Raw genomic sequence first — 21,755 nt, forward strand, 5'->3', positions numbered from 1 at the left:
ACAGCAATCTAGGTTTGTTTAGTACTTCGCATCAGTTGTATGACACTTTGATCTTTTACGATAAATTCTGTGACTTATGATCCTGCCCCTCTAGCTACTGTTGAAGGAGCAACGCTCTAAAAGCTTGTGCTTCCAAATAAACCTGTTGGACTATAACCTGGTGTTGTGTGATTTTTAACTTTGTCTACCCCAGTCCAACACCAGCACCTCCACATCATGGCATTTGGTTATGCAGTTTTATATTTTTTGGAAACTCCAGATCTGGAAAAGTAACATTCAAGTAGGTTCAAAGAGGAGAGGCAAAAATGCAAGAGAAAGCAGGACATTTGATTTCAGATAATCTTTAATTTTATTCAGCAAAAAAACTCAGTTGTTATAATCCCATTCCAAATGCAATCATTTTCACATTCTTTCACAAATATGGTAAATATTGGATGTTTTTTCAAACTGAATTCTTCATTCTGGAAGATTTGCATCTTGTATTTAACTTTTGAGTCACCATTCGGCCATATTAGCATTTTTTTCCTGCACAACTTCTAGTTGTTGCTTATAAAGGCACAAACAGAGCTTCCCACAATAAAACAATTCTAAAATTGTTCTCATATTGTTCCTACCTAGATTCCAGACATTGCTGGACTGGTTGTAGCATAAACCAACAAGATTTATTTTAACTAAAGACACCAAATTACACTCATCAAAAAAATGTATAATTGAAAACAATTCACCACAGGATAAAAATAATTAATAAACATTCTGAAGTCAGTAAATTCCTAGTTTTCCTCCAGTGCTGTGCTCCAGTATTTTACCATTATTTAAATATTTCTGGTGATTAACTGGATGCTTACAATTATTGCAAGTGTATTTAGTGCTTCCGACAGTGCAAGTTGAGTTCAAATTTACATTAATGAATTATTTTCAGCTTGTGAATTTTCACACAGTTATACCATAAAAATAAGACTAAAACAAAATTAGATAATCATATAAAAATACTGTGGTTGTTGAAAATCATTAGTAAGTATCCTTTTGTTTGAGCATTGAAAACAACTTTAATCTGCAGTTGAAATATACTCAATAAAATTCTGCTAGGTCAACACTGTGAATGACATTATTTAACCATACACTGATAAAATGCACAGGATGTCATTAAAATTACATATACAATTATCAAAACATATCCTCACTTAGTCTTCAAAGTATTACAGAAAAATCCAGATCATTGTTTTGACTGTTGTTGAGGCAGATGTTTGACAATTTAAACTTTAAACCCATTCAAATACAACTGTTGACAGAAGGAGCATTTTCCAAATGGATGGCTGGACATAATCTTAAGCTAATGGCTTAACAGTAAGCGTTTAAGTGAAAACTTCACAGTACTACATTGTAAAAATATTCACTGGAGCACAATACTGCTGCTTTTAAAGATCTAATCCATATAAGGATACCTCCATTTAGTCAAGGGAACGTGAGTCTCCTTTACAGATTGTGGTGATGTCCAACGGAGGATATAATGGGGACCTCCAGCCTTGTCATTGGTTCCTTGGAAAAAGGAAAATTGAAACCACTCAATTATCAAGAAATCCTTCCCATTTTCAAAGCATTGATAGAGTTACAAAACACTCGTAGTGGTCATGTAATGCTAATGCAAAATTTTATTCCAGCTTTCCTTGTTATATCTGATTTGTACAACTTAAAACATGTACTTTTCAAATAATCAATGGCAGACAGGTCTTTAGACCTCTGCAGTTTTTTGGATGTGGTTTTTAAAGATCAAGTATTACAGCACTCTTGATAATCTGGCAAAGTTATATATCTCAAATACCAAGTTATTATACTGTAAAAACAGTATAACAATGATGTATGTACCTCCTGCATTATGTTTCTATTACTTACTGTGGAGTTTTTACATTGACTTTAGGAGGTTGATGCCTTTACGTAGATGTTTTGAGAAATGTTGATGTCTTGAAGCTGTGTTTTGTGAGGGTTTACTGTGGTTATACATACCTCTCAATTGTCCAGAATATTTGATCAACCAGCACACTCCTGGTCCTATAGGTCCTAGTTAATAAAAGGTTTGCTGTACTAACTTTTTACACTGGATGAGATGGGCACAGGAAAGAGCCTTCCAATAAACAATATGCAAGAATTTAAATTTAATTTTCTGCGTATGTAAAGATTAAATTCCTCATATTAAATTCAACTTTAACTAATAACCCAGATGCAATATAAAGAGATAAGTGTACTTGCACTCAAGATGGCAACCTTAAGATGATTCAATGTAAAAGAGTCAAACAACAGAAAATTCATTCTTTAATATTAAAGCATTGTACAGGATTTAAAACCATAAATGAACATCTTGATAAATAAATGTGACACTCGAAAGGAATTTGGAATAAATGGACACTGGCTGAAAAATTATACAGAAATACGACTCAATATAACATGATTAACAAAAAGCCTCTTCCAAACTCAATCCACTTACCAGAGATACGAGCTCCTCCAAATGGCTGCTGTGCCACAACAGAACCAGTTGACTTGTCATTGATGTAGAAGTTTCCAGCAGAATACCGTAGGATTTTACTTGCTTCAGCTATAACATTTCTGAAATAAGCAATGTTTTAAAATTTAAAAACAAAATCAATGTAAGGAGAGTCATTTTTAAAGAGAGGTGTTCATTTGAAATTTGGGCAATTGTGTGTTGCTACAAATTAAAATTGGGCCGGATGTATATAACATACAAGGTACAAGATATTGCCTGTTATGGTAAGTATATTCCAAAGTATGTTAGTTCCTGAATGTTAGATTTATTATGCCTTGACATCATATCACCATAAGTAGTCTTACGATAGCATGACACACATCCTAGAATTCAGATGGAATGGTCTTGTTGCTTAACTTTAGTGTTCATACATTCAAAATTAATTGCAAGTTGCTCTATTCAGAATTACCCATGTTTGAAATATACAAATATTATAAATAGTATGTTGGAATTTATTAAATGGTAGTATTTCTATCAAATGAAAAAAATTCTAAATAAAACATCCACCTGTCATAAGTCACTGATTCTTTCATAGGTTTACTTTCTAGTAGATGCCAAGCAGAAAGACAAATAAGTACACGCATCCCATTACTGCTTCTTTGTAGTTGTAACTAGTCACCAACGGTTTTACCAAACTTAATCTCTCCAATTTTCCTTTTCTACTGATCAACGACAGGGAAACCTGTGTGACACCTTAGGTGCTGGCACTGGCTATCTTCTTTTGCATTTATCTTTATTTCCAAGTTGGTCACTGTATGTTCCCAACTGTCTTGAAGAAGCAGGACAAAGTTAAAAATCACACAACACGAGGTTACAGTCCAAAAGGTTTATTTTGGAAGCACTAGCTTTCAGAGCGCTGCTCCTTCAGGTAGCTGTGGAGCAGGACCCTCATACACATACACCCTTATACTCTCACACACGCACACACATACAAGTGTATGGGGTGAATTTGTATTTGCAAATACTTTCTATTTTGCTCAAAAAGCATTCAGTCTGCAGGCCGTCCATGCAGGCAGTCAATCCATATACAATATTTTATAAATTTCTACTTTGGGAATAGACTCAAGACTGGGATACAGACAAGCTATAACCTCACTCCTTTAATGCATTGTCTGAGCTGAGATGTCACTTTTTTAAAAAATACAAAACCTTAGATTACCTCGAGAATGTGACTTAAAAGAAGTTCTGGGATTTACATATTAATGAACCAAAACCTGCAACTCATTCTAAAATATGAAAGGGTTAACAGTAATCTAGGTGTATTCAATATATCATTTCAGCTGCATGACACTGTAATCTTTTGCTATAAATTCTGTGTCTTATGGTTCTGCTCCACAGCTACCGGATGAAGGAGCAGAGCTCCGAAAGCTAGTGCTTCCAAATAAATCTTTTGGACTACAACCTAGTGTTGTGTGATTTGTAACTTTGTCCACCCCAGTCCAACACTGGCTTCTCCATATCTTGAAGAAGCAGCTTTAATTATGATATACCTAATTAACTGTAAAATGCTCAGAACCCCTCTCCCACATATCAGTGTTCAGGTCAATTCACTTAACCATTTTGCAGTCTAGATTCCAGTATCATTTCAGACATGGAGAAACAAATAAGGGAAACACGTGGTTACAGACCTGGAAAGGTAAGTGCACTTGAGAACTCAATGATGATTTCTATTTGGTTAGAGACAAGAAACAGTACAGGTGTTATACACTGCTAGATGTAAAGTATAGACCATCAATGTCCAAAAAGGAAATGGAAGAGCAAATACCAAGAAGAATAAAAGGAATAATTTAGAAACACAGAACATTGGAGCATCAATGGACCATTTAGCCCTTTCAGTTTGTGCTGTCATTCAATACGATTATGGCTGATCATGCAACTCAGTACCCTGTTCCCGCTTTCTACCCATATGCTTTGATCCCTTCAGCCCCAACAGCTATATTTATTGCCTTCTGTAAAATATTCAATGTTCTGGACTCCACTGATACCTGTTGCAGAGCATTCCACATGCTCATCACTCTCTAGATGAAGGAATTTCTCATCTCTGACCTAAAAAGCCTGCCCCTAATCCTTAAGGCTGTGATCTCTGGTTTGGGACTCCCCGGTCAAGAACGTTCTTCCTACATCTACCCTGTTTAATACTATTAGAATTTTATTAGTTCAATAAGACATCCCCCCCACACACCCCATTTTTCTAAATACCAGTGAACAGTCCTAGCCAATTCAGTCTCTCCCTGTACGTCAGTCCTGCTATCCCAGGAATCAGTCCTGAATGATGCTAAAAGGCAGACAGCAATTACTGTGATACAGATTGGGAGAAAACTGTAAGGAGGGCAGGAATTGTGAAATGTGAGCTGGAGAAATTGATCAGTTTGCTTCTAGTTCAATGATGAAGAATGCATCAGTGGAAATAACTCGGAGATTGAAGTGGGTCAAGTGGATTATGTTTAATTCAGTCAGTATTAATACCAACAAGCCCAATTCCCAATACATCAGCCCCCTGCAGCACTTTGTCAGTGATCTCACTGAATCAGGGGTGCGCTGCAATGGGACACTTGAATCACTGATCTCACTGTGTTCGGGCAGCAGTTATGGGAAGAGCCACGATTCATCATTCCAGGAAGATCTTCAGGTTGGGGAAACTAGCAATAAATGACTGGCTTTCTTTTTCTTTCTGATGTTTGAAAGGTATAATGGCTGAAATACAATGGATGCATTTTAAAATCATACATATTGATTGTTTATAAACAAAAAAAAAACTTTTACTGGTGATTCTAAAAACTTATTTTTAAACAACTAAGACTGGCACAGGCTACTCTATATATTGCACGAAGCACTTAGTACCACTTATCAAAGTTTCAGTCAAAAGCGTCCCCAAACTAACAAAAAACGTACTTATCCTGTGCAAAAACAGAGCCGGTGAGACCATAAGGGGTGCTTGTATCAATCAAGTGGAGAATTTCCTGGTATTTGGTTTCAGGGTAAACATATACAGTCACGATTGGTCCAAAGATTTCCTGAAAGTAAATCATATTTCACAGTTACGCTCTTCCAGATAATTGCACAGCAGCAGAAACCTGAGATCCATTTTAAAGTTGGACTGTGCAGAGGCATGACAGCTGGTAAAGTCTACTGGTAAGAGGCCACAGACATTTCAGTCATCACCACCACTACCTCTCCACCCTCACCCCCCGCCTTGGTCAGATCAGCATATCCTAAAACAAGACTCCTGTCCGAGCACAACAGAACCGAACAGGAGACTGGTTGTTCGGAACAGGATTCTAGACAATAAGTAACCACAATTCAGAAGATGAGGGAGCTGTTTGCAGTAGCCACGTGATTGATATGGGTGCAGGAAAGGGGAAACAAAAGAGCAATAAGTGTGTTGGCAGAGGAAGTGCAGTTCCTCCACAAAGAAATAATAACTTGCAGCTTTTCTGTGTGTGGTTTGTACCATGCAAGACTCAACATGGAATAAATTGGCACGGAGTTCAAATGACATCATGATGAATTGATATTTGAATATTAATGAGGCTGGCCCCTGTCTGCAAACACTGGGAATTAAAACATTGGAAAGCAGCAGTGCTGCACAACTGTGAAGGCAATAACTCTGCTCTTGCCCGCATCTCCACTGTTATTATCAAAACTCATGGGTTTTACAGAACTGTAAATAAACCACACCCGTCCTACCCAGTGACAGGCAATACTACATCCAAAACAATTTTAATTCGCAATTTGCATGGGACAATAAGCAGGGAGACTGCAGATATTCTCAGTATCTGAATAATTAGGATTTTTCTCTTCTGGCATATTTGTGCAAATGTTTCTTGAGCAAATGTTGATAAGTCTAAACTACGTTCAATATGAACATATTGCACTTGAGCATATTACAACAACATATGGACACAGATCCATGGGGCTTCTCACTTAGATCAAATTAGAGAGGCTCAATAATGTCATCAATTTGACTTCCTTTTGAAAATTAGATATTTCCTCATTAACTGGCAGGAATTCTGTGACTGATGACAATCTTACCTCTCTCATTATGGGATCCTGAGGATCGTTTGTCTCTATAATTGATGGCTCCACAAAATAACCAATTTTGTCGTCACATTTTCCACCCGAAATTATTGTTAGATTTGGGGAGGACTGAGCATGCTCAATCCATTTCTTTATCCGAGCAAAGGACTGAGGAAGAAATTTATTATTAGAGAAAAAAATTATTTTGCAGTAACACACAGGACAAAAATATGACTGGTGAAATCTTCTCTAAATTACTAAGAATAAGGCACATTGCATGCCTAAAAGTTTTTACCTTGTTATCGATAACTGCTGAAAAGAATGTTTCAAAGTCATCCACTGGCTATAAGAGATAAAACATTATCAGAATACAAATTAGCATCACAATGCAACTTTGACTCAATAGACTATTTACAATTCACATCTTATGCAAAAACCATACATTTCAACACAATCCAGAAATCTGCAAAGAATAATTTTACACATTTCTATATTGTACATGGTTTAAGCAACTTAGGGATGTTGGGAGCAAATTAGATTGTGACTTTTCACTTGTCCCAGCAGTCTGTGATTAGACCTAATTAAGACCAATTGCCTATTTCCCACCTATAAAGCACTCAAAATTTTAAATTTTGTATTTTTTTTGCAATCTCAATGTCATTCCTAGGAATGTCAATGTTAAACAGAAAGATTGCAAAATTACTAATGCGGGCTTTGGGAATGCTACATCAGTGCATTGGAAATGTTTTACATAAACTGCTTTACATAAATTAAGCAGTACATGCTGTCACTAAGACTACAGCTTGCACTTGTATTGTGTCTTTAACGTAAAAAAAAGTCCCAAATGCATCACAGAGGCTGTAGGCATGGATGGGTAATGGGGATTCACAAGAAGCCAGAGGCAGTGTTTGGGGTACATCAATACATCAACAGCACAGCAAGAAATTTGGTTCAGCAGGTGCATGCATATGAGAGTTCTATCACCTCACTTTACTTAATTATATTTGCACATTCTTTTACTGTGTGGAAACGCAAGTTGCAAGGGGGATATAGACAGTTTACACAGACATCGAAAGGTTAAGAAAATAGGCAAAAAGTTAGCAAATGGAATACAGTGTGGGAATATATGAAGTTGTTCATTTTACAAACAAGAGAGAAAAACTGCAACACAAAGGGACTTGGGGTCCTTATGCATGAAACAGAAAGCGAGCACAGATACAGCTGGTAATCAGGAAAACCAGGAATGTTGGCAAAGGGGACTCTTGTGGCATAGTGGTAGCGTCCCTACCCATGGATCAAGCAACCCAGGTTCAAGACCCACCTGCTCTTAACATAATTAGAAAAAAAAATAGGTTAAACTAAAAGAAAAATTAGAATGTTGGCCCTTATTACAAGAGGTTCTGAGAGTAAGAGCAGGGAGCTCTTAGTGCAACTGTACAAGGTGCCAAGTAAAACCACATCCCAAGTAATGGGAGCAGTTTTGGTCCCATTATTTAAAGGAAAGACATTATTTAATTGGAGGCAATTTGGAATAGATTCACCAGAATGGTACCCAGTATGGTTGGGCGGCGGAGGAGGAGGGCTTATGAGCAATTTGGGGCTACTCATTGGAATTTAGAAGAATGAGAGGTGATTTTACTGAAACATTTGGCATTCTTAAGAGGTTTGACAGAGTAAATGCTGAGACGATGCGTACCGGCCTGAGTGTGTATAGGACCAGAGGGCACAGCCTCAGGATAAAAAGGCACCAATCTAAGACTGAGATAGAACATAGAACAATACAACACAGAACAGGCCCTTCGGCCATAGATGAGGAGGAATTTCTTCTTTCAGAGGGCTGAGTAACTTTGGAACTCCTAGCTGTAGAGCTGTGGGTGCAGAGTCCTTGTGTATGTTTAAGGATGAGATACAGAGGTAGATTCTTGATCAGTAGGGGAATGAAAGGTTACAGAAAAATACAAGAAAGTGGATGTGAGGTATATCAGATCAACCATGACACTCCTGAATGGTGATGCAGCTCAAGGGGCCAAATGGCCTACTTCTGTTCCTATTTCTTATGGTCTTACTCTTTCTTTCTTTGTGTTTATCTAGTTTTATCTTAAGTACATCGTGGTACATATTGGCACCAATGATATAGCCAGGAAAAGGATTGAGGATCTGAAAAGTGACTACAGAGAGCTAGGTTGGAAGCTGAAGAGCAGGATGAGTAGAGTGGTGATCTCAGGTTTGCTACTGGTGCCATGAGGCAGTGAGGTGAGGAACAGTCAGTGAGATCAGCTTAACACATGGCTGCGAAGATGGTGCAGGAGGGAGGGCTTCAGATACTTAGACCATTAGGATGCCTTCTAGGGAAGGTGGGACCTGTACATGAAGGACGGGTTGCACCTGAACTGGAAGGGCATAAATATCGTGGGTGGAGATTTACTCATATGGTTCGGGAGGGTTTAAGCTAGTTTGGCAATGAGGTGGGAACCAGAACTACATATCTAAGAGTGGGGTAATTGTAGATGGGGCAGTGACAGAATGTAGTGAATCTATTGGGAAGGTTTTTCACAAGATAAAACAAAGGTATCGGTTAAAGTGTGTCTGTTTTAACGCAAGGAGGGTCAGAAATAAGAGTGATGACTTAGAGCATGGATCAGTACTTGGGACTATGATGTTGTGGCCATAACAGAGACGCGGGTTTCACAGGGGCAGTAACGGTTGCTAGAGATTCCAGGGTTTGGAGCATTTAAAAAGAACAGGGAGGATGGAAAAAGAGGAGAGGGTGTAGCATTGCTAATCAGAGAGTGCACCACAGCTACGGAAGCAAAGGTTTGTCTACTGAGTCAGTGTGGATCGAAGTTAGGAACAGCAAACGAGCAGCCACCGCATTGGGGGGTTTCTACAGACCCCCAAGTATAATAGGGAGATTGAAGAACTCATAGGCTGGCAGATTTTGGAAAAATGCACATGTAGCAGGGTTGTTTTTATGGATGACTTTAACTTTCCCAATATTGACTGGAACCTCCATAATGCAGATGGTTTGGATGGAGGAGTTTTTGTCAGGGGTGTTCAGGAGGTTTCCTTACTTAGTATGTAGACAGACGGATGAGAAGAGAGGCCATTTTGCTGCTCAGCAATGAGCCAGGACAGGTGTCAGATCTTGCGGTGGGAGAACACTTTGGTGACAGTGACCACAACTGCCTCACGTTTACCATAGCCTTGGAGAGGGAAAGGAGCAGTTACCAACGAAAGATATTTAATTGGGGAAAAGGAAATTATGATACTATCAGACAGGAGTTGGGAAGTACAGATTGGGAGCAATTGTTCCACAGAAAGGGCACAGATATGTGGAGACTCTGAACAGCCAGGAGGGGGCACGATAAAGGCTTGGCAGGAAGGATAAGAGATAACCCAAAGGCATTTTACTCAGATGTGAGGAATAAGAGACTGATCAGGGAGAAGGTAGGGCTGGTGAGGGACAGCATAGGGAACTTGTACGTGGAGTCTCAGCAGATAGGGGAAACCCTAAATGAGTTTTTTGCTTCAGTTTTCACCAAGGAAAGGGACCTTATTGTGAACGAGAACTTTGCGGAGCTGGGAAACAGGCTTGAGCAGATCAAGATTGATGAAGTTAATGTGGTGGACATTTTGGCAAACATGATTGATAAGTCCCCAGGGCCATACCAGATTTATCCTAGGTTGCTCCAGAAACCGAGAAAGGAGATTGCTAAGACGGTGCGAAAATCTTCCCTTCCTTACTCTCCAGGGGAGTTGTACCAGAGGATAGGAGGGAGGTGAATGTTGTTCCTCTTTTCAAGAAGACGAATAGGGAAATCCCTGATACTTACAAACCAGTCAGTCTTACATCTGTGATCAGCAAGGTTTGGGAAAAATTCTGAGGGATAGGATTTATGACTATTTGGAAAAACTTAGCATGATTAAAGGCAGTCAGTGTGGCTTTGTGAGGGGCAGATCATGCCTCACAAATCTTATTGAGTTCTTTGAGGTGACAAGACAGGGCGACGAAGGTCGAGCAGTGGATGTAGTGTATATGGACTTCAGCAAGGCAGTTGATAGTGTTCCCCATGGTAGGCTCATTCATAAAGCCAGGAGGTATGGGATTCAGGGAGATTTGGCTGTCTGGATTCAAAATTAGTTGACTGACAGAAAGCAGAGGTGGTTGTAGATGTAAAGTATTCTGCCTGGAGGTCAGTGGTGTCCCACAGGGCTCTGTTCTTGGGCCTCTGCTCTTTGTAGTTTTTATAAATGACTTGGATGAAGAGGTTGAGGGGTGGATTAGTAACTTTGCTGATGACACAAAAGGTTGGAGGTGCCGCTGTTAGTATCGAGGGCTACTGCAAGCTGCAGTGCAACATAGACAGGATGCAGAACTGGGCTGAGAAGTACCAGATGGAGTTCAACCTGGATAAATGCAAAGTGATGCATTTTGGAAGGTCGAACCCAAATGCTGAATATAGGATTAAAGACAAGATTCTTGGCAGTGTGGAAGAACAGAGGGATCTTGATGTTTTAATGCATAGATCCAAGTTGCCACCCAAGTTAAGAAAACATTTGGTGTTTTGGCTTTCATTAACGGGAGGATTGGGTTTAAGAGCTGCGAAGTTTTGCTGCAGCTCTACAAGTCCCTGGTGAGACCACACTTGGAATATTGTCTCCAGTTCTGGTCGCCCTAGTATAGGAAAGATACGGAGGCTTTGCAGAGGATGCAAAGAAGGTTTACTAGGATGCTGCCTGGACTGGAGGGCTTGTCTTACGAAGAGAGGTTGACTAAGCTTGGACTTTTCTCTCTGGAGAGGAGGAGGAGGAGGAGGAGGAAGAGAGATGACCTGATCGAGGTATACAAGGTAATGAGAGGCATGGATAGAGTCAATAGCCAGAGATTTTTCCCCAGCGCAGGATTGACTGCCACGAAGGGTCATAGTTTTAAGATATTAGGAGGAAGGTATAGAGGAGATGTCAGAGGTAGGTGCATGCATGGAATGAGTTGCCAGCAGTGGTGGTGGAAGCAGAGTCATTAATGACTGCTGGACATGCACATGGACAGCAGTGGATTGAGGGATGCATAGGTTAGATTATTTTGTTTCAGATTAGAAATAATCCTCGGCACAACATCATGGGCTGAAGGGCTTGTTCTGTGCTGCCCTTTTCTATGTTCTGTGTTCTATGCATCCCTGACAGACCTGATTCAGCAGTATTACTTCTGCTGGAGGAGAGAAGGTTAAAAGGAGATTTAGTTGTTGACTACAGCTTGGTGGTAACATTATTGGCTCTGATTCAAAAGGTCATGGGTTCAGTCCTATTCCAGAGATGTGCCCACAAAAATCAGGGATACAGTACATAAAAGATTCCACATAATTATTTCAGAGAACAAAGTGAGGTTTCCCCAGTGTGCTGGCCAAAATCATTCCTAAATCAACATTAAAATCATCTCACTGCTGTCTGTGGGATCCTGCTGGAACATATACTTTCAAACGACAACATTGAGTACTTAGTAAAATCCTTAACTGGCTATAAACTGAACAGTCATCCCAAAATCCTGAAAGGCACTGTAGAAATCAAGACTTTAATTTTTAAAAAATTAACTGTGATGGAATGAATAGGAGGAGGTTAGTTTGATAAATATGAGGTTATTCACTTTAGAAGCAAAACCCTGAATGGCTGTAAACTGGGAGAGGGGACTGTACAACAGAACCTGGGTGTCCTTGTGCATCAGTCACTGAAGGTAAGCATGGTGCAGCAGGTGGTAAAGACGGCAAGTGGCACGTCGGTCTTCACTGCGAGTGGTTTAGAGTTGCAGTTGTTGTTGCAGTTATAAAAGGTATTGGTGAGGCTACGCCTAGAATACCGTGTGCAGTTTTGGTCTCCTTTTCTGAGGAAGGATGTTCTTGCTCTTGAGGGAGTGCAGCAAAGGTTTGCTAGGCTGATTCCAGGGACTTACAAACAAGGAGAGATTGACTATGTTAAGATTCTTGTCGCTGGAGTTCAAGCTTGTGGTGGGAGATCTCAAGGAGATATATAAAATTCTAACTGGACTTGACAGGGTAGATGCAGGGAGGTTATTCCCAATAGTGCTTCCAGAACCAGGGGTCATAGCCCGAGGATTTGAGGTGGACCATTTAGCATGGAGATGAGGAGACATTTCTTCACCCAAAGAGTGGTGAGCCTGTGAAATTCATTACCACAGAAAGTAGTTGATGCCAAAACACTGAACATATTCAAGATGCGACTAGATATAGCACTTGAGGCGAATGCAATCAAAAGGCTATGGGAAGAAAGCAGGATTAGACTACTGACTTGGATGATCAGCCATAATTGTGATGAATGGTGAAGCAAGCTTGAAGGGCTGAATGGCCTCCTCCTATCTTCTATGTTTCTCACATTACATGTTAGTGATGTAAGGTCATTTTGAAATTATCAGTGAGGAGAGAGATTCAGAGAAAATTCTTTCAAGTTGTTAAACATGAAAAGCTTTGCCATAGGCTTAGGTTTAAGAATTGTACCTTTTGAGAAATAACTGAATAAATTAAATTAGATTAGAGTATAGAAACAAGCCCTTCGGCCCAACAAGTCCACACCGACCCTCCAAAGAGTAACCCACTCGCACTCATTTCCCTACCCTATATTTACCTCTGACTAATGCACCTCGCATTATGGGAAATTTTGCATGGGCAGTTCACCTGACCTGCACATCTTTAGATTGTGGGAGGAAACCAGAGCACCTGGAAGAAACCTACGCAGACATGAGGAGAATGTGCAAACTCCACACACAGTTGCCCGAGGCGGGAATCGAACCGGGGTCCCTGGTGCTGTGAGGCCACTGTGGCCTCATTGCAAAAGGAATGCAAAATATTTCAGCACAGAAGCAGACCAGTCAGCCCAATTGCTTCTCGCCAGTGATTATGCCCCACACAAGACCAACAGATGCAAGTCATTAATAAATACAAAAGCAAATACAAAGAAATTGCTTTACTTAGGGAGGTAGACTTGCTACTACGGGGAGTGACGTGGAAATCAACTGCATTGACATATTCAAGTGGAAGCTAAATAAACACAAGGAGACAAAGAAATGAATGAATGTGATCGGTGGAGCTAGATACAAATAGATGGGAGGAGGCTGTGTGGTACCTAAACACGGGCATAAACCTGTTAGTTTATGACATCCAATGACATCAAAGTTAGCAGCAGCTGAGATCATGGCAGCAGCTGAGATCATGGCAGCAGCTTATTTGCCATGTTCTCACGAACCTCTAGCTACATTTTGGTTGGGATGCAATAATCAGGGTGTGATGATGTCAGATTCAAAAGCTATTTTAATTGTGTAAGACAAGATTTTGTTTTGGATCTGGTTTCACTAGTGAACCCTAGTACCAAGGAACTGCATGCTCAGAAGATCTAGAACAGTAACTTTTAATTTTAAAATCAGAGGCTTTCCCTTCTCCAGATTCCTCAGCCCCAAAACGCCATTCTGTAATCACGTCCCTGACCTACCTACAGATCCAATCCTGAAGGACAACATTCCAGCTTCCCAAATCCTGTCAAGTGATTTCACATCACTGATGCTGGGAGAGAATCAACTACATTTAAATGAGGCCTGAGAACTAACATGAATTAAATCCTTAGTTCATTTTGAAAATTAAATTCAGAGCATTAGGTTTTGTCTTTGAAATTAAACCATTTGTGTGTTTTCAAAGGAATTTAGTGGAATTTATTGAAAAGCTGTCTCATCTGAAGATTCATTCAGGACAAGCAATAGAAAGCTTTGAGTCAGGGGAAGTTGCTCCTGGCATAAATATATTATCTGGTTAAATTTGCACTTTTTGACAATTGCATATGTAGTAATTGGAAATAACAGATTGAAATTGTAATGGAAATGGTAATCAACTTTGTTTAACTCAGAGGATGACACTGATAGCCCCATTTTTAGAATTTTATTGGAGTTTACTGCCCTGAAGCTGGTCAGCTAGGATCTTTGGATTACATACTCAAAGGATACTTGTTACTGTATGGTAGCTGGGAAATGTGTGTGAGAGAGCTGGAGAGCCCTAACTGCAATCAGGTTCATCCGAGAGCACATCAGTAAAGCAGGAGTAACATCATGGGACTAGTAACCCAGAGGCTGAGGCTACTATCCTGGTGACATAAGTTAAAATCATACCATGACAATTAACGGAATTTAAATTTAGTTAGTAAAATAGGAATATAAAAGCTGATTTCAGTAATTGTGTCCATGAAACTACTGCTGGTTATTGTAAAAGCCCATCTGGTGCACCAATGTCTTTTAGGGAAGGAAATCTACTTCTGTTTCCAGGTCTGGCGTATACTCCAGATGCACTGCAAAGTGTGGACACTTCACTGCCTTGTGACATGGCCAGCAAGCCATTAGACTCCAGGGCAGTTAGGGATGGGTAATCAATAATTTGCCTGTAACATCCAAAACCCAAGAAAGAATACAGGGGAAAAACAAAATAAAAATGTACATGGTACAACATATACCTTTGTGATTTTGGTTTTAAATTATTGAAATATATTTTTACTTGAAAGTTTTTACTTCCATTGAAAAATAAAAAAAGTCATGTCAGCCTAGATCAATAATTACTGCTGGTGCCTGGAACACACCAATGTTCAGTGTATTCATATTGCATTCCTATGTCAGTTATTTTAATGTAATGCATTCTTCCACTCACTTTAAATCAGGTTAACTGCATGCTTTCAAAAAAAATTGGATGGAGGAATGATATGCAGGAATGTTAAGTATCTGTTTGCTAATATCACCAACAGTAATTTATAGCCTTACATTAGAAAATATTTGAAATATTTATGTCTAAAAGAGGAAAGGCAGGTTAATGTTTGGGTATAACCCTTCAGCAAATGTCAGTTCCACAGTGCTACTTTGACAATACCTATTTCCCTCTGAAGCTACTTAAAAATACGGCTTTTATTCAAAATAGTTCATGTAAGGCTGCAACATTATTGGGGTAGTATGGGAATAAGACAGGATAATTGGAAAGTTTATTGAAGTCAAAGTCTCCAAGACCTGGGTTTTTTTGTATTTTATGTAATAAAAAAAACTTTTCCAGGAAGATATTAGTATTTGCGCAAGTAGATTTGGTGGAAAATGCATTCCCTATAGACACCAAAGTGTCAGGAAAAACCACCACACCAAAAAAAAAGAGTAGTGAGATGATTAAAATTTGTAGGATATCCCAGATTGCTTAGGGAGAGTAAACCTCTCACTTTTAGTTTCCCTCTTTTTCTCAGCAAATTTTGAATCTGTTATTTGTTAAACATACATATTTGTTCTTTAGGGTTTTTTTTGCTGTATTAAAAAAACAAGCTGAAGAGATTTCAGATATCCCCTGTACCTGAATTCGTGCCTATGTACCACTGAACTTTTCAGTATATCTGCTTGTTTACAAATATTATCAGGCCCACACCTTTGTCAAAAATTTCAGTCTTTGCTAGTTTTCTGTTTTGGCATTTAGGCAATTAAAATGAAGAGATCCAGTCTCTTTCCGTGAATTCACATGTTTGGTAATAAATAAGTTGACACTGTTTCAAGTATTATTTTATTTATCTTGCAAGTAAGTGGCTGCTACACTCAAAGATTCTTGCTTTCTGTTTTCTTCATAGTATTGGAGATGATTGCGCACATTTTAGACAATTTTACTGTAATAAATCTTATGAACACTGGCAAGGTTCCACAAAGTCATTCCAGTTTCCAGAAATGATCAGCAAACCTTTACAGAAAAATTACCATTTGCATTCCTAAAATTCCAATAATAAAAGACAAACGTGCAAGGTATTTCACAAGGAGGCTGATAAACAGGAGAGGGAACAAAGAAAATAAAGGAAGGTGACCTTACAGCTAACTTTTGAAGCAAGACGTCTTTGAAGAATGGAAGCAGACAACTGAATAGAGGAATTCTGGAAAGGAATTCCAGAGGTCATAGGTATGATGGCTTAAATTTTGGCATTCAGCCAGTGTACATCGGGAAAGAGGATGGAATTCACAGCAGTCTAGAGATGGAATATTGGATAGGGAAGGTTTCATAGACAGTGTGGAATAATGTGCAAACAATGATATTGATTATGAAATGCTAAAAGTGCTACCTCTTTCAATCCTGTAGCCTTGGAAATAATCAAAAGCATATTATCAGCATCAATTTAGGGTATGACATAGTTTCTCACTACAATTTGTGTTTCATATTCAAGGTATATAAAAGCCATTATACCCAGCTTTGTCACATCATCTTCAATCCACAGGCTTAAGCACAAACTTAGTTCACCTGATCACTCTTCTTGATTTACCACATTTACTATCTTCAGCTTTGGTGTTATCCTACCTTATGGCCCCTGGCATTTCACCTGGGATCCTCAATAAAAATAAAAAAAGTCATAACAAGTGGTTTGAATTTTGTCTTACTTACATTTCCCACTTTAATTTTCTTCTGCTCCTCCAGGAGATTTTTTTTAATTTCAGGCCACAATGAATCAGGTACATACATTCTTGAACAGGCTGAACATTTTTGCCCTCCATACTCAAAGGCAGAACGAATGGTACCATTTACCACACTGCCAATATCAGCTGATTTGTGCACGAAGTGAAAGTTCTTACCACCACATTCTGCAAATATAAAAATTATCCTTAGAGTTGATTAATGAGGGAAGGGCTGTAGATGTCATATACATGGACTTCAGTAAGGCATTTGATAAGCTTCCCCATGGTAGGCTGCTGGAGAAAGTGAAGTCACATGGGGTCCAGGGTGATTTGGCTGGATGGATAAAGAACTGGCTGGGCAGCAGCTGACAGACAGTAGTAGTGGAAGGCGATTTCTCAAAATGGAGAACTGTGACCAGTGGTGTTCCAGGGATCCATGTTGGGACCACTGTTGTTTCTGATATACATAAACGATCTGGAGGAAGGTTTGGGGGTCTGATTAGCAAGTTTACAGATGACACTAAGATTGGTGGAGTAGCTTAGATAGGGAAGGGGACTGTCTGAGAATGCAGCAGAATATAGATAGATTGGAGAGTTGGGCAGAAAAATGGCAGAGGCGCTCAATCCAGGCAAATGCGAGGTGATGCATTTTGGAACATCCAATTCAAGAGCAAACTAAACGGTAAATGGAAAAGTCCTGGGGAAAATTGATGTACAGAGAGATCTGGGTGTTCAGGTCCACTGTACCTTGAAGGTGGCAATGCAATGCCATAGAGTGGTCAAGAAGGCATACAGCATGCGTTCCTTCATTGGACTGGGTATTGAGTACAGGAGTTGGCAGGTCATGTTACAGTTGTAACCATGTTACATTTGGTTCAGCCATATTTGGAATACTGCGTAAAGTTCTGGTCGCCACATTACCAAAAGAATGTGAATGCTTTGGAAAAAGGGTGCAGAGGAGGTTCACCAGGAAGTTGGTTGTATGGAGGGTGTGAGCTATGAAGAGAAGTTGAATAGCTTAGGAATATTTTTAATACAAGAATGGAGGTTGAGGAGGGACCTCATTGAGGTCTACAAAATCATGAGGTATAGACAGGGTGGATAGAGGTATAAACAGGATGAATAGAGGTATAGACAGGGTCAATGCAAAAAGATTTTTTTTCCCCAGTGGGGAGGGGGGATTCAATTACTAGAGGTCATGAGTTCAAAGGTGAGAGGGGAAAAGTTTAAGGGAGATATGCGTGCAAAGTTCTTTATGCACAGGGTTGGTGCCTGGGACGCATTGCCGGTGGAGGTGATAGAGGTTAGCATGATAGCATCATTTAAGCTGTATCTAGACAGATACAGATACATGAAATCATTAGGGAACAGAGGGATCCAGATCCTTAGAAAATAGACAACAGGTTTAGATAGAGAATTTGGATCGGCGCAGGCTAGGGGGACCAAAGGGTCTTGTTCCGGTGCTGTAATTTTGTTTGTTGTTTATATGCAGTTACTTTGGAGACCTGTAAATGTGAGTGAGCAGCAGCCAAAGGTTAATGGATTGCCAGTAAGTGTGTTGGAGACAGATTTAATTGATGCCGTCAAAACGACATTGAATAATTAACTGAAGGGAAAAAATATGCAGGGCTAGCACAACTAGGGCAAAAGATCTAGCAGTGTGATGGAGCACAGAGATCTTGTAGTTCCAGTTTTAAAATTTTGATTGATGCAAATAAATAGCACTATCAGTGCAAGCTAGAAAAAAACCATGGAGCTGGAGCAGGTGAAAAAAAGGTCAAGGTTTTAGTCCAAAGCAGTGGAGGTTCTTGATGTTTTGTTTTAAGTACTGGGATCTTAGCAATATTTTGTTACTCACAGCATATAGAAAGTTTACAGAATTCATGCTTCCTGTGATGTTAGTTTTGCCTTCTCAATTCATTGTTCAAAATATTTTGGGCTCTTAACCATTTGCCTTTGTACAAAATCAGTACATCAATAATGGGCTGCTGATTTTTGATAATTATTATTCTTGTACACTGCTAAGGGGTATCTAATATAGTGTAAAAAGAGGTACACTTCAGATGACTTGCAGCAATTAAGTCCAACAAACTACTATCCTGCTACATTACTCAAATGAACATGTACATAAAAATAAAATTCTCTGTAATAAATCTAGCTGGGAAAAGCTGTTATCAGTGCTGATTTGAAGTTCAATATCCAATACTTATTTTGGGATAAAAGCAAACTTGAAACTGCAACAAGGACTTCAGAAACACCAAGAAGTTACGTTCTATGTAAATATTTAGCTTGTGGATGATGCAAAAATACTGTAAATTACAAAGATTATTATAGAACCACAGAACAGTTAGAACACATAAGGCAACAATTTGACCTGTATCCACATGGAAGAGCAACTTAGCTCGTCTTACATTACTCTTTTTTTCTGCTAGTCTTGAACATTTTCTCTCCTCAGTTAATTATTCAATATTCTTTTGATGTCCTTGTCTGTCTGCACTACACTTCTGGCAATGCATTCCAGATCTTAACCATTTACTGAATAATTTTCCTCATTTGCCTTTAGTCCTTTTGCCATTGACCTCAAAAGAATTGTTCCCGAGCTCTTGATTCTTCCAGTCTTACCAAACTTTTCTCCCTATTTACTCTGTTTGGACTACGGGTTTGAACATCTTTATATCAAATATCTCCGAAACCATGTCTCCAGTTTCCCCAATCTATTCACATTAAGCTAAATCCCTTATTCTTGGGAATATTCTTTTGGGAAAGCTTTTTCTGCCGCCATGCCCTTTCAAAAGTATGGGTGGCCAGAATTGGATGTGATAGTTCCAATGAACTCAAACCAATGATTTGTAAGGTTCAACATGGACTTCTTAAGTAGAAAAGGAAGTTATGTTCAACATGATATATAAAAGCACCGTTGTGCTACTGAGACTTTATAAAGCTCTGGTTAGGCCCCAACTGTGTCCAGTTTTGGTGCCCACACCTCAGGAAGGACATACTGGCACTGGAACGTGTCCAGTGGAGATTCACACGGATGATCCCTGGAATGGTTGGTCTAACATATGAGGAACGGCTGAGGATCCTGGGATTGAATTCACTGGAGTTTAGAAGACTAAGGGGAGATTTAATAGAAACTTACAAGATAATACATGGCTTGGAAAGGGTGGACGCTAGGAAATTTTTTCCATTAGGCGAGGAGAGTAGGACCCATGGACACAGCCTTAAAATTAGAGGGGGTCAATTCAGAACAGAAATGCGGAGACATTTCTTCAGCCAGAGAGTGATGGGCCTGTGGAATTCATTGCCGCAGAGTGCAGTGGAGGCCGGGACGCTAAATGTCTTCAAGGCAGAGATTGATAGATTCTTGATGTCACGAGGAATTAAGGGCTATGGGGAGAATGCGGGTAAGTGGAGTTGAAATGCCCATCAGCCATGATTGAATGGCGAAGTGGACTCAATGGGCCGAATGGCCTTACTTCCACTCCTATGTCTTATGGTCTTATGATATTTGTAACTTTCTTAATCTGCCATGCCACCTTCAACAAGTGGTGCACATGGGCCCTCAGGTTTAACTGCTCTTATATCTTTTTAAAAACTGTAACCTTTATTTTATTTTGCATTATCTATTCTCATATTTCCTCCCAAAACAGGGTTCATTTGAGTTACATCAAGATATTCCTACCTCCAGAGAGGCGTGGAAAAGTCCGGTATTTGTCCAGTTTCTTAGACACCAGCTTCCAAAGATGTTTAAATGTTCTGGAGAAGGACAAATAGCTAATTAACATGTATGTACCTTTCAAGCTTTCACAATATTTTTAAGAGGTAACAAATAATTTTCTGAGGAAGGGTCACTGGACCTGAAACATTAACTCTGATTTCTCTCCACAGATGCTGCAGGCCTGCTGAGATTTTCCAGAATTTGTGTTTTTGTTACAAACAATTTTCAATTCATCACAAATCATTCGCTCTCTGTAAATAGTCTTAAAACTCTTACAGAAGTGGTCAAGATTTGACACAGGTATTCAAAACGTTAATAATTCTTGAAAGTTTCTCATTATTTCCCATTTCAGGTGACAGAATGGTCAGTAACCTGAGGAAACAAATGTACTATGTTTGACAGAGGAACTACAGGATATGAGAATTTTCTTTTCTTAGACACTGAGTTGATATGATTTGGAATATACATGAAAGCATGGTGAAATCATATCGATATTAATTTTGAAGTGAGAATTCAATACTTAAAGAAATAATATGGTATGAAGAGCAGGAGAGTGAGATTAATTAGAGCACTCCACCAGAGGGGTAGCACAATGGCCTCCCTCTGTTTTTAAGTAAATCGAATTACATCTCTCTGATTTTTAAAAAAATAGCACAGTTGACAATTCAGTCCGTGCTGTCAATTCTTTGCTGAAAATTTGAAAGTGAATTCCTACAACCATAAACCTTCCTCAAACATTTGAGACCTGCTGGTATAAATTTCAATGCAAATATATACAATGAAAATTATCCATGCAAACTTGTAAACATGCAAATACAGCACCCAAATGTTGAGGTACTTCAAATTTGCACCTTAGCACAAGCTGCACAGATCTTTGATGCAGCTAGCTCTGCTTTCAAATTGCTATTTAACCTTAAATAGTATGAATTAAACAAATAGCAATCTCCAGAATTTCCTCAATGCACAGTCAAGTTTTGAATTCCATATTCTCCCCATCTCAACTCATCTTTTGCTAAAACCCTAATTGTTACCTCTTTCTG

General features: G+C 39.2%; 1 protein-coding gene across 2 annotated transcripts in view; it reads right to left on the reverse strand.

Moving 5' to 3' along the window:
• Positions 1 to 325: 325 nt before the first annotated feature.
• aldh4a1 (aldehyde dehydrogenase 4 family, member A1) overlaps positions 326 to 21,755 on the reverse strand; it is a 47,397-nt gene continuing 25,967 nt past the window's right edge. For both annotated transcript variants that reach the window (XM_060852173.1, XM_060852174.1), the window contains 7 exons: positions 20,680 to 20,753; positions 16,987 to 17,183; positions 6,849 to 6,896; positions 6,569 to 6,721; positions 5,429 to 5,550; positions 2,480 to 2,598; positions 326 to 1,536 (listed from right to left, as the gene is read on the reverse strand). In XM_060852173.1, the coding sequence (XP_060708156.1) occupies positions 1,424 to 1,536; positions 2,480 to 2,598; positions 5,429 to 5,550; positions 6,569 to 6,721; positions 6,849 to 6,896; positions 16,987 to 17,183; positions 20,680 to 20,753 (826 nt within the window). In that variant the 3' untranslated portion in view covers positions 326 to 1,423. The remainder of the gene's footprint in view (positions 1,537 to 2,479; positions 2,599 to 5,428; positions 5,551 to 6,568; positions 6,722 to 6,848; positions 6,897 to 16,986; positions 17,184 to 20,679; positions 20,754 to 21,755) is intronic.

The sequence above is a fragment of the Hemiscyllium ocellatum genome, chromosome 37, assembly GCF_020745735.1.
Source record: "Hemiscyllium ocellatum isolate sHemOce1 chromosome 37, sHemOce1.pat.X.cur, whole genome shotgun sequence".
Lineage (NCBI taxonomy): Eukaryota > Metazoa > Chordata > Chondrichthyes > Orectolobiformes > Hemiscylliidae > Hemiscyllium > Hemiscyllium ocellatum.